A 12,284-nucleotide genomic window follows, 5' to 3' on the forward strand; every position below is an offset into this window, starting at 1 on the left:
GTAATCAGCAAGAAGCTTTTAGCGGGGCGTGATTTCCTCAGATTTTTGCGAACTGGTACTAACGGCAAACGCGGGAAAAATAATGATACGTTGCTGGTGGATGAATCAAAAGGTCTACGATAAGTCTTACTGTGGCGTGCTCCCACTGCGGTTCCTGTAATCTCGCCATTAGTTGCGGTGCCACGAAGGCTCCTCTATACAAACCCGTTCACGCCCTCTAGCTTGATTTGCCACGTTATTTTAGTTCGACAGCCGTCGCGCTAATGAGACTGAATTCCTTCGTTTCGGATAACGGCAGCCGGGGAATTCACCCTTGCCGATAACAAGGAGTGGGTTCTCATTCCGTGTCAGTGTGTAGGGGCATAGAATACCCCTCCTCCCCCCCTCCCTCCCCCCCCCCCCCCCAGACGCTAACTAGTATTTTCCGGTTTCCAGTGTTTGGTACGCCAAGCAATGACATCACAAATTTTCCACCTCGGAACGTGCTCGTACTAAATAGCATTGAATACGGTCATATTGAATTCTTTCTTCGCCTGATTCTACGACGCAGTAAATGGAAACAAGCTTCTGTGCAATATGTGCCGTCATGTGGCTGCGACTGTGAAGACCGCAGCAGTCAGTAGCGTAGCCAGAAATATTTTTCGGGGAGGGGCGGGGGGGAGGCGGTGTTCAGCCATACTTTATGTATGTTTGTATGTGCATTTGTAGGTATGCGTGTTATTAATCAGGGGTAGAGTGGTCTGCCCCCCCCCCCCCCCCCCCCCCCGGCGTGCCTCATAATTACATCGTGGTTTTGGGACGTACAACCCCCACAATTATGGTGATAGTAAGGAACGGGTGCTCGGTCGGTGTCACACTTCGTGATGACACGGAAAGAGAACCCGTTACTGCGCGTCCGGCGCGCTCAGTTTCGATATGGCCTCGACCGAGGCCTTCAATTTTGATAGATATCATCTAAAATTAAGTGCGTTTTTTTGGGATTTATCAAAATATGGGTGTCCCATAAATCGTCACCTCCTACATGTTTTTCATATAAACATCTGCCTTCATGTCAACAATTAAAATGTTAATTAAGGAGCTCTTGTTCATTAGTAAGTTCAATACAACTTTAGGTGCGGGAAAGTATTTCCGCCTTGACATAGAGTTTGTGTGCGAAGACGATAGGCGCCTGATTGTCACAGCATTTTAAGTGCGGAACGCTTTGGTAACCCGGGCTGCCGTCTCATGTCATCTGCTGTCATGTGTCGTCTCACGTTGCTTGTCGTCACACAGACAAAGCCACGTATAACATAGCCATGTGTAATCTAGTATAGCAAGTGGTGGAAAAGGAAAGTGAGGTTGAAGAGGAGGCGGTGGGTGAGGCATATCGCAGCCTTCTATAGTATTCAATCAGTGAACTTCTTCTTCGTCGTCGTCTTTTGTCCGTTTCCGCGCTCCCAGTTCACTGATTGGATATGTACCAACTAGCCCAATTATTGCTTCCTTTACAACGTACATCTTTGTATATCAAAGGGGTGGGAACGGGAAGAGAGAGTGAGGAGGAGTGATGTGAAGGTGAGGAGAAGGGAAGGAAGAAGGAAAGGAGGAGGGGAGGGCTCCACATCACCACAAATGAAGGTTTCCTTTCCCGCTATGGACGCCGAACAGGCTGCATGTTTGGAACGCCGGCGCTTGCTTGCCCGTGAACGCCAGCGTCGACGAAGGGCAGGCGAATCACCGCCCCGCACTTACCACAGCTTTCACGTTGAGTGCAACTGCATAAACTCTTTATAAAACATCTGTATTATCTGAAAAAAGAATACTCTGTACATGCGCAATCGTACGTTCCACTGCTATCGCTGGCGCTCGAGTAAGCTTCGCTAGTTCTCAACCCTGCAAGTATTGCATGCAATCTGGGTAGAGCATTCGAGAAGGTTTCCGTACATTCAGCCGCGGCCTTCGCTGAGCGATAACCCGTGTAAGAAGAGCTTGAGACGATGAAACCCAGTCACCATGAGAAAAATCAACAACAACAACAAAACAACTACGCCTGTCAATACAAACGAAGCAAGCTATTTCACCACAACGCCGAACCAGAACGTGATCCCTGTCTCTTATTACTTGAGCACGTGTCGTTGTGCCTCGCTGCTCAAACTCCTTCGTTGTGCTTAGGCAGCAATATCGAATCGTGTAGGACCGGCGGCCGCGTAGTGCTCGGCTGCACAGCGTATTGCTTGGGCGCAGGTGCACGCGCCCGGGAAGTATCGGTGAATCCTGTCTGCTCTTCCTGCAATATTGCGTCGGCTCGGACTGCAGCAGCTGCTGTATGCTTCTGGAAATAGTGTACAAGGAGCTGTTACATCAACGGTGCTTCGAGGAAGTTATGGCTCTAGACCACCACAATGATTTGGCCACTAGGTGGCGTCCATTGGTTGACTGATGTAAGGTCCCTCCATAATTTTTAAGGTAGCGACATCTGCCGCGCGCGCCACCTAGAAAGTTCCTGTAGCAGACGACGCCCAGGTTAAAGCACGGCATTCAGCTGGTGGAAAAATATCTGCACATGCTAGGAAATAAAAGCTACTGATGCCTGACTGTAATGAAGGCCGAAATAAGTCCCCAAAATGCTAAAGCTGTGCCTTTATTTCAAATAAACATTGAAAAAGAGAGCGGAAAAAATGTTTCATCGCCTACATTTGGCATGTTTACATCTCGTTTATTCGCGCTCGTATTACATTGCATTTGGAAACGACTTTCTCAACATGTTGTAAAACGAAGTTAACAACGCGCGCAGAGATAGAAAAGTCTAACAGTAGAACTCACTGCCGAAATTTATGAACTTTTATCGCTATAACAATAATAATAATTGCTGGGGTTTTACGTGCCAAAACCACGATATGAGTAAGAGGCACGCCGTAGTGGACTGCTCCTGTAATTTCGCGACTACCTGGGATTCTATTACGTGCACTGAATACGCGCCGTACACGAGCCTCTAGCATTTTCGCCTCCATCGAAAATGCGACCGCCGAGGCCGGGATCGAACCGCGTCTTTCCGGTCAGCAGCCGAGCACCGTAACCGCAGTAACTGTCATACCACGGCGGCGGACAAATTTTGATCGCGTGCAACACAATGCGGATATCTGTCGGAGAGTTAGTGCGCTTCCCTCGCTTTATTTACTTGCATGCTAGGTTCGTACTGCATGACCTACGTCAGCGGGTTCATAAAGCACTAGAATGAATAATCTCGACAAATGTGGGCCATCAAAACCAGCGCGCACGAATAAAATGCTATTGCAGCTCGGCACATGCAGGCGTATGCTTTTTCTTGCGCCTTTGTGTCGCGTTACTTACCTCGCATAGTCGTGCAGTGGCCGACGGTTCGAAGTCTTTCCGTCCAATTCTGTGCAACCACACTTTTCTTCTGGTTAGGTTCTGTTTGCCCCGCGGGATGCAAAATAACTTCTTGCCGTCTTCCGTCCGGTTTCGGCACCCAAACGCGCAGCAACAAGGCATATCGGACTTTCCAGAACGAAATCACCGCACAACGTGCATAGCGGAACAGGCGAAGCGAGCGCTCTCCTCCCGGGGCGCGGGAACCTTCATGGCGGGGCAAGGTCACGTGTCACAGATCAGCCTATCGCGGGCGCCGTCGGCTTCATGAAAGCTTTTCGATACTTTTGAATTTATTGAGGGACTTTAGACTGATGTAGAGTTACTGTATATGCTATCTTTAGGTAGCAGAGTGGCGCATCTGTCTCCCAAACGTCGCTAGCAACCATGCATTGCGGAGAAGCGGACGTTCAGGCCAATTTTTGTATTTCTCGACGCCGCCGCAGCACCGAACTGGTTAACACTAGTTATCAACAGCCAATGTTTATCGCCGGTCTTGGACACGCCAGGCATGTTAATCGGCGACACGGTAGGCATGTCGCCTGCAAAAATGGAGTGCGACTTCACCGCATAGCTGTGGTTGGTAGCCAGACGTACGCGCAACTCTGCTACCTAAAGGTAGCATATACAGTAACTCTAGACTGATGATTTTATTGCATTGCTTTCAGCAGCATTCTGAAGACTGCTTTACTGTCGTTCCAGTTGGAGCAAGCTGCCTTATGCTGCGAAAGCGCGACCATGGTAAATTTTGTTTGTTAGCAGGAGAAGAAGGCACCCTACCGAAAACTCCAATCAATCAATCAATCAATCAACCAATCAATCAATCAATCAATCAATCAATCAATCAATCAATCAATCAATCAATCAATCAATCAATCAATCAAATAATGTCCGAAGTCACAAGCGCAATGCAGTTAACTAAACCTAGCTGTTTCATTTGAGCCGCATTGGCACAGACAGCCCGGGGGCGCCAGGTGACCACAAATAGCAAGAACTTTATAAATGTTCATAACTACTACTACTACTACTGCTACTACTACTACTACTACTACTACTACTACTACTACTACTACAACCACTACTACATATTACCTGAGTTACGAAGTTTTGATTTTCTAGAGGCAGCCTTTGCGAAACCGCCACAAACACATTTTACCACGTAACGCGAGGTGTGGGGCCCCTCCAACGGCACCAGCCCACTAAAGACTTCCTCACTAGAAAGAAGGGGTTGAGAGAGAATGCGTAATGGAAATGCGTCGTTCATAATGTCTTCGCTCGTGCTCGGTCTCCTTGGGAAATTCAGTGGACTGAATGTTTCCGAGAAGCGTCGAGTGCATTCCAAAGTGTTTTTAGTGGCACGAACAACCAGTTACACTCTTGTTTCTCTTGCGGTCGAGCACTTCCGGTTTTCCGAATGATAAGAAAACGCGTTAAAAAATAAAGCGGCTACGAAATCGATGGTTCTGGTCAAAGTCATGAGTTACCTTGGATGTACACGATCTCGTGGCATAAACTTACTCAAGATCAGGGCCGATTAACGGTCAGCATAATTAATGAAAATAATGGAGTGAGTTCATTGAAGGAGCGGACACTTTTCTTGTGAGCAGCTGGGATCGTTGCGGCACCTGGCGGAGTAGATCTCAACCACGCGCTTCCTTCCATGGCCTCCGAGATGGCGGGCGCGCAGCGTCTTACACGCCGCGTGCCGCCCGCCATCGCGGAGGCCATGTTCTTTCCACGCGGCCTCTGAGATCCGCTTCGGCAGTGCGACGAAAGTCAAGGTTAACCCAAGGGATACGCCAGGGCGCACGAACGTTGACGTGTGAGTGCCACTACCAATGACCCGAGTAGAGGAATACAGTTGCCTGAAGCATAGAGTTTCCTAAAATGACCTAGAGGGAACTCTGGTGCTGCGATCGTTCAGCCACCATGGGAATGATGGGTAGTACACGGATTTGCCTAGTCTTCGTGCTTGTGGGCATCGAACGCACTTGTGGCTTTGTTTATTGCTATGTTTCGGTTTTCTTTCAGATAAAAGAATGGATCGTTGTGAATTCGTGACCAGATCTGAATCGGTGAGCCTAAAGAAGTTAGAATGGTGAAGTGAAACTGCTGATTTTTGCTGAACTTCGTTTTGCGACAAAAGCGGATGCAGGCGACGCGGAGCCAAACGGAGCCAAAAGAACGAAGTTTAGACAAATCCGTGTACTACCCATGATTCCCATGCTGGCTGAAGCGCGATGCATTGCAGCTCCCATAGAAACTAGCGCCAGAGTTCCCTCTAGTAAGTATTGTAGGAGACTCTATGGACTGAAGATCTTGAATTCGAAGCACAAGGGTTGGATCAGGAATCCTTTAAAAGAGGAACGAGATAGCGTCATCGGGTCCCGTTAGTATGGTCTGTGGAAGGGTGGCGCCATCTCGCCGTAACGCGTGTAAACGCGAAGTTTGCACTCTGCACGGCCACCGACAAGAGCAGCGATGGTGTCAGTGCCGCCGCAGCGAGCGCTGGAGGGCACGCCGCTCACTAAGTCTCCTTTTATTAGGCTTACGCCTCCGAGCCGACGTGGTGTTTGGGAAGCGCGCTGTCTCGCGTCAGGATGACCCCTGTTCGATTCCTATTTGAACCCAAGTTTACCCATTTTTGTAGCGTCAGTTCCTCTGGCCGAGGTTGAGCAGTTTCGCGTAGCTTCTGAAGAGCCGTGCTGCGCATGCGCCAGGAGCAATGACGTCACATGGCGCACAGCTGGCGCGCCGGAGCCACCACCGCCGCGCGTGCCTCGCGGGTCTGCGTATTCCAGAGGAGTAACATCATAGCCGCGACAGTTTACTGGCACCGGCGAATGTCCAGCTGTACGCCTCCGTTGCGCAGTCGCCAAGTCTGACGCTGCGCCGGGCGTTGGGGCCATAGAAACGGCAGCGTGTCACTACACTGACCACCGAGCCGTCCTTGTGGCAATAGAGAAACAACCTGACGTTGAGCAAAAAATAGATATACATGTGTCACATAATGCGTACACCGTGTGTGTGTCATTGATGCAGCACTAAGCATGATAATCAAGCTAATCCGAGACAACCATGAAAGCTAAGAATATTCAGCTGAACGTTTGCTCACGCTACGTATATCCTGGCGTAGTCGAGCTAAGCCACTGCTAAATTTTTTAAAACGCAATTGATTTACTATCTTTGCAGGAGCTGCTCTGAGAAAATTGGCGCCAACACGACCTTCAGCTGAACCTGCATCTTCGAATCTCCCGGAATTGTTCACTCAAGGACAGCGGCGATGACAACACCGGCTTTCCCGCGTCATGGGCTGCTGAAAGCTATCGCGTTACATTTGCGTAACTGGTCGCATTTACCACTTGCTGCTACGCAATTGCACTGCTGTGTTCCAGTGATCGAAGCAGACGCGTAGCATCTTGTGCGGACATGTCGAGGGTACAATAGCAACGCCCCTGTCACCTGCTGCAAGCCGGCCTTTTCTACCGTGTCATGACCGCAGCTGAATACGTAAGAGATTCCACAAGAGACTGCGTCACTTCATACTCAACACCGGTCTTACGGAACACATCTAATACACATATACACACAAAGTAATATTCCGTAAGGGAAAGTCTATATCGCAATAAAAAAAGGTGCAATTTTTCAAGAATGTGTGTGTCACATTGGGAAAGCTGGCATGTTTCTCTTTTGAAATGCGTGGGATCATTAAAAGATATTGCGTTCGACTCTGTTTCTCACACAAATGGTAAGCCTATAGCGTAGGCAAACATGGTGTATTTTGGTCTCGGAATGTCTCTTCCCATTTTAATAAAATTGCGCACTGGTGCGCGTCTGTCATCTAGAATAAGTCCGCAGCACTGCGAAGGCCATCATAATTAGGAATGTGTGGTCCCATATGAAAAGAAAAATGAAAGAGAATCATCATCATCATCATCATCATCATCATCATCCTGTCTACGCCCACTGCAGGGCAAAGGCCTCTCCCATGTTCCGCTAATCAACCCGGTCCTGTGCTTTCTGCTGCCACGTTATACCTACAAACTTCTTAATCTCATCTACTCGCCTAATTTTCTGTCTCCCCCTCACGCGTTTGCCATCTCTCGGAATCCAGTCAGTACCCTTAATGACCACCGGTTATCCTGCCGACGTGCTACGTGGCCGGCCCATATCCATTTCTTCTTCTTGATTTCAACTAGGATATCCTTAACCCCCGTTTGTTCCCTGATCCACTCTGCTCTCTTCCTGTCTCTTCAGGTTACACCTATCATTTTCCTTTCCATCGCTCGCTGCGTCGTCCTCAATTAAGGTGGAACCCTCTTTGTAAGTCTCCAGGTTTCTGCTCCGAAGGTAAGTACAGGTAAGATGCAGCTGTTATATACCTCCCTCTTGAGGGATAGTGGTAGACTACCATTCATGATTTGATAATGCTTGCCGAATGAGCTCCATCCCATCCTTATTCTTCTAGTTATTTCACTCTCATGGTTCGGATCCGCGGTTACTAGCTGTCCTAAGTAAACGTACTCATTTACAACTTCCAGTGTCTCGCCACCTATCGCAAAGCGCTGTTCTCTGCCAAGATTGTTCCACATTACTTTAGTTTTATGCATAATAATTTTCAGACCTGCTTTTCTACTTTCCGTATCCAGTTCAGTAATCATGAGCTGTAATTCGACTCCCGCGTTACTCATCAATGCAATGTCATCAGCGAATCGCAGGTTACTGAGATACTCTCCCTTAACTCTTATCCCTAATTCATCCCAATCTAGGGCCCTGAAAACCTCCTGTAAACACGCGGTAAATAGCATAGGAGAGATCGTGTCTCCCTGCCGTACGCCCTTCTTTATTGGGATTCTGTCGCTTTCTTTATGGAGGACTATATTGGATGTGCATCCGCTGTGGATTTCTTCCGTTATGTTTATATAGGCTTCGTCGATGCCTTGATTCCGAAGTGCCTGCATGACTGCTGATGTCTCCACCGAATCAAATGCCTTCTCGTAATCTATGAAGGCTATGTGTAGGGGTTGGTTGTATTCCGCGCATTTCTCTATCACCTGATTGATAGCATGAATATGGTCTATTGTTGAGAAGCCTGCACGAAATCCTGCCTGGTCCTTTGGTTGATTGAACTCTAATGTCGTATTAATTCTGTTAGCAATTACTTTTGTAAATAGCTTGTAGACAACGGACAGTAAGCTGATGGGGCTGTAATTTTTCAGGTCCTTGACGTCCCCTTTCTTATGGATCAAGATGATGCTGGCATTCTTCCAAGATTCTGGTATCCTTCCCGTCGAGAGGAACTTGAGATACAGGGTGGCCAGTTTTTCTAACATAACCTCTCCACCGTCTTTCAACAGGTCTGATGTTACCTGATCCTCACCAGCGGCTTTGCCTCTTTGCATTCCCTTTAGGGCTTCCTTTACTTCTCCTGTCAATACTGGTGGGATGTCAGATTCCTCTGGGCTATTACTGCTTCTTACGTTATCATCCTGACTGTCTCGGCTGCTGTACAGATCTCTGTAGAACTCTTCCGCTACCTCAACTATTCTATCCATATTGGTTGTGACCTTGCCTTCCTTGTCCCTTAATGCATACATCTGATTTTTGCCTACGCTAAGTGGACTGCTTACCAATTGTTTTTTGCACCGCCAGTAGCTCATTTGTATAACCCAGTTCAGTTCATGTTGGGCAAACATGCACGCGTGACCTAGTGGTCAAGGCCCTCCCTTTGGGAACGGGGATACACGGGTTTAAATCGCAGCCCCAGATAGACAACTTCTTTAGCTTTAATTATTATTTTCGGGGTGCGCCAGCTGTGGGAGAGGAGTTTCATGAAATTCGGAATAAACTCATTTAGGAGGCAATTTCGAGTCAAATGGCAAGCCTTTGGAAAGCTAGGGTTTTTCATTTTTCGAAGTTTTCTGGAATTCGGAGGAAACTTATTTCGGGGGCAATTTCGAGTCAAATAGTAGGCCTATAGCCTTTGGAAATTTGGGTTCTTTCTATTTTTCGAAGTTTCCTTCTAATTTAGAGAAAACTTATTTCGGGGGTGATTTCGATCGCATGATAAGCCAGTTGAAAATCTCGGGTTTTTCCATCTTTCGAAGTTTTCTGGAATTCGGAGGAAACTTATTTCGGGGGCAATTTCGAGTCAAATGGTAAGCCTATAGCCTTTGGAAATCTGGTCTCTTTCTATTTTTTGAAGTTCCCTTGAATTCGAAGGAAACCTTTTCGGGGGCAAATTTCGAATCAGTGCTAGCCTATAGCCTTTGAAGTCTCGCGTTTTCCATTTTTCGAAATGTCCAGGAATATGGAGGAAACTTATTTCGGGGCCAATTTAGAGGAAAATCGCATAGTGTTTCTTACAATAATACCTAGAGGGGAATCTGGCGCTAAAGTCTACGCGGGCTCCTTGAGCGGCGCTTCAACCACCATGGGAATGATGGGAAGTACAGGCTTCGGATTTGCTTCGGATGGATTAGGTTCTAGAGATTCGCGACGCTTGTTTGCCGAGTGTAAAACAAAGCGATATGAAATTATTTCCAATTAAAACTTGCCTCATTCTTTTGTACGTAAAACGTTTTGCACAAAGTCTGCGTGACCGTGAGATGGAACTGAAATCTGGACAAATTCAACCACCAGGGTATGCATTGCTCTGCAATTGTGTTCCAGATTTAGCATCACACTATAATGAATTATTTTCTTTACAACATTTAAATCAAACGAGCTTGTATTTCCCTCGAAAGTTCGCATTATCTATTTATGGAAATACCAGTACCGTATTGAGTGAGAAACACTTAACGCATCATCTGCTGAGATGCCAGGTGCGTCTGTCCATGTGGCTTGCCTCCAACGCATCTCTCGTTTTGTTGTGAAATCAAGTCGGAGGAGCTTGACGGTGCGTCCACTTAGCTTCGACGTCGTTTTGCAGTCGATTTGAAAGAGTTTTGACTAGTAGCGCTTATCAAAAAACGTGAGCTCTATGCAATTTCCTTGGCATGGGACGCTACATCTATGAGCAGCGGTGAGTGAACGACGCTTTGCTAAAAGTGTCTAATACAACCTGTAAAGCTGCAACGTGGGAGAAAACAAAGAAACCTCGCGGTGTTCAGCCTCTTTGAACAACAAAGGCACTGATTGAGTGCTTTGCAACGCACACCACTGCCCACGTCTCGCAAAGAACGAAACTGAAACTGTAGAAAAAGATCCGTAGACAGTTCGCTAGCTAACAAAATCCAATCCGAAGCCTGTACTTCCCATCATCATTCTCATGGTGGTTGAGCGGTCGCAGCGCCAGTTTCCTCTCTAGGTTATTGTATCAAACTTGGTGCTTAGCTCAGTGGTTAAGTCGCTCGCCTTCGGAGTGTGAAGGACGAGGTTCGAATCCGAGTGCTGCGATGAAAGTTTTTTCCTTTTTATCGGGACGACGCATTCATATGGTTAAGGTACATTCGTGCAAATCAAGCCTTGGTGCTTAGCTCAGTGGTTAAGTCGCTTGCGTTTGGAGCGTCAGGGACTAGGTTCAAATCCCAGTGCTGTGATGACAGCTTTTTCTTTCTTTTTGTCAGTACGATGCGTTCATATGGTTCGGGTGCATTCGTGCCAGGCAAGCGTTGATGCTCAGCTCAGTGGTTAAGTCGCTCGCCTTCGGAGTGTGAAGGACGAGGTTCGAATCCGAGTGCTGCGATGAAAGTTCTTTTTTCTCGTTGAGCCTTATCAGGGGTGCTAAGAGTCTCAAATTTTTTTACTGCTTTTGGCGATCTATTGCGGTGAAGCCAACGCAACAGGGGAACGGTTAGTTCGGACGGAACGAATAGTAGCACCATCTCTGCAAGGCGTGACGTCAGACAAAAGTTGAGCCTTATCGGGGGTGATAAGGGCCTCAACTTTTTTGACGGCTTTTGCCCATCCATTGCGGTGAAACCAACGCATCAGGGGAAGCTTTAGCTCGGAAGGAACGCATAAAAAGACCCTCGCTGCAAGTCGTGACGTCAGACAAAAGCTGAGCCTTATCAGGGGTGATAAGGGCCTCAACTTTTTTGACGGCTTTTGCCCATCCATTGCGGTGAAACCAACGCATCAGGGGAAGCTTTAGCTCGGAAGGAACGCATAAAAAGACCCTCGCTGCAAGTCGTGACGTCAGACAAAAGTTGAGCCTTATCGGGGGTGATAAGGGCCTCAACTTTTTTGACGGCTTTTGCCCATTCATTGCGGTGAAACCAACGCATCAGGTGGAGCTTTAGCTCGGAAGGACGCATAAAAGGACCCTCGCTGCAAGTCGTGACGTCAGACAAAAGTTGAGCCTTATCAGGGGTGATAAGGGCCTCAACTTTTTCGACGGCTTTTGGCCATTCATTGCGGTGAAACCAACGCATCAGAGGGAGCTTTAGCTCGGAAGGAACGCATAAAAGGACCCTCGCTGCAAGTCGTGACGTCAGACAAAAGTTGAGCCTTATCAGGGGTGATAAGGGCCTCAACTTTTTCGACTGCTTTTGGCCATTCATTGCGGTGAAACCAACGCATCAGGGGAAGCTTTAGCTCGGAACGAACGCATAAAAAGACCCTCGCTGCAAGTCGTGACGTCAGACAAAAGTTGAGCCTTATCAGGGGTGATAAGGGCCTCAACTTTTTTGACGGCTTTTGGCCATCCATTGCGTTGAAACCAACGCATCAGGGGAAGCTTTAGCTCGGAAGGAACGCATAAAAAGACCCTCGCTGCAAGTCGTGACGTCAGACAAAAGTTGAGCCTTATCAGGGGTGATAAGGGCCTCAACTTTTTTGACGGCTTTTGGCCATCCATTGCGTTGAAACCAACGCATCAGGGGAAGCTTTAGCTCGGAAGGAACGCATAAAAGGACCCTCGCTGCAAGTCGTGACGTCAGACAAAAGTTGAGCCTTATCAGGGGTGATAAGGG

The 12,284-nt window shown here is 47.7% G+C and overlaps 1 protein-coding gene across 2 annotated transcripts in view; it reads left to right on the plus strand.

Annotated features, from left to right (window-relative positions):
• LOC119407278 (uncharacterized) overlaps window positions 1-7,038 on the plus strand; it is a 310,646-nt gene extending 303,608 nt beyond the window's left edge. The window contains exon 2 of one of the 2 annotated variants that reach the window (XR_005186664.2): window positions 6,562-7,038. Coding sequence is in view for 1 of the 2 variants with exons in the window: in XM_037674172.2 (XP_037530100.2) it covers window positions 6,562-6,573 (12 nt within the window). In the remaining variant the exon portion in view is untranslated. The remainder of the gene's footprint in view (window positions 1-6,561) is intronic. The other variant, XM_037674172.2, reaches the window with a different exon arrangement.
• The last annotated feature ends 5,246 nt before the right edge of the window (window positions 7,039-12,284 follow it).

The sequence above is a fragment of the Rhipicephalus sanguineus genome, chromosome 10, assembly GCF_013339695.2.
Source record: "Rhipicephalus sanguineus isolate Rsan-2018 chromosome 10, BIME_Rsan_1.4, whole genome shotgun sequence".
In the NCBI taxonomy this organism is placed as follows: Eukaryota; Metazoa; Arthropoda; class Arachnida; order Ixodida; family Ixodidae; genus Rhipicephalus; species Rhipicephalus sanguineus.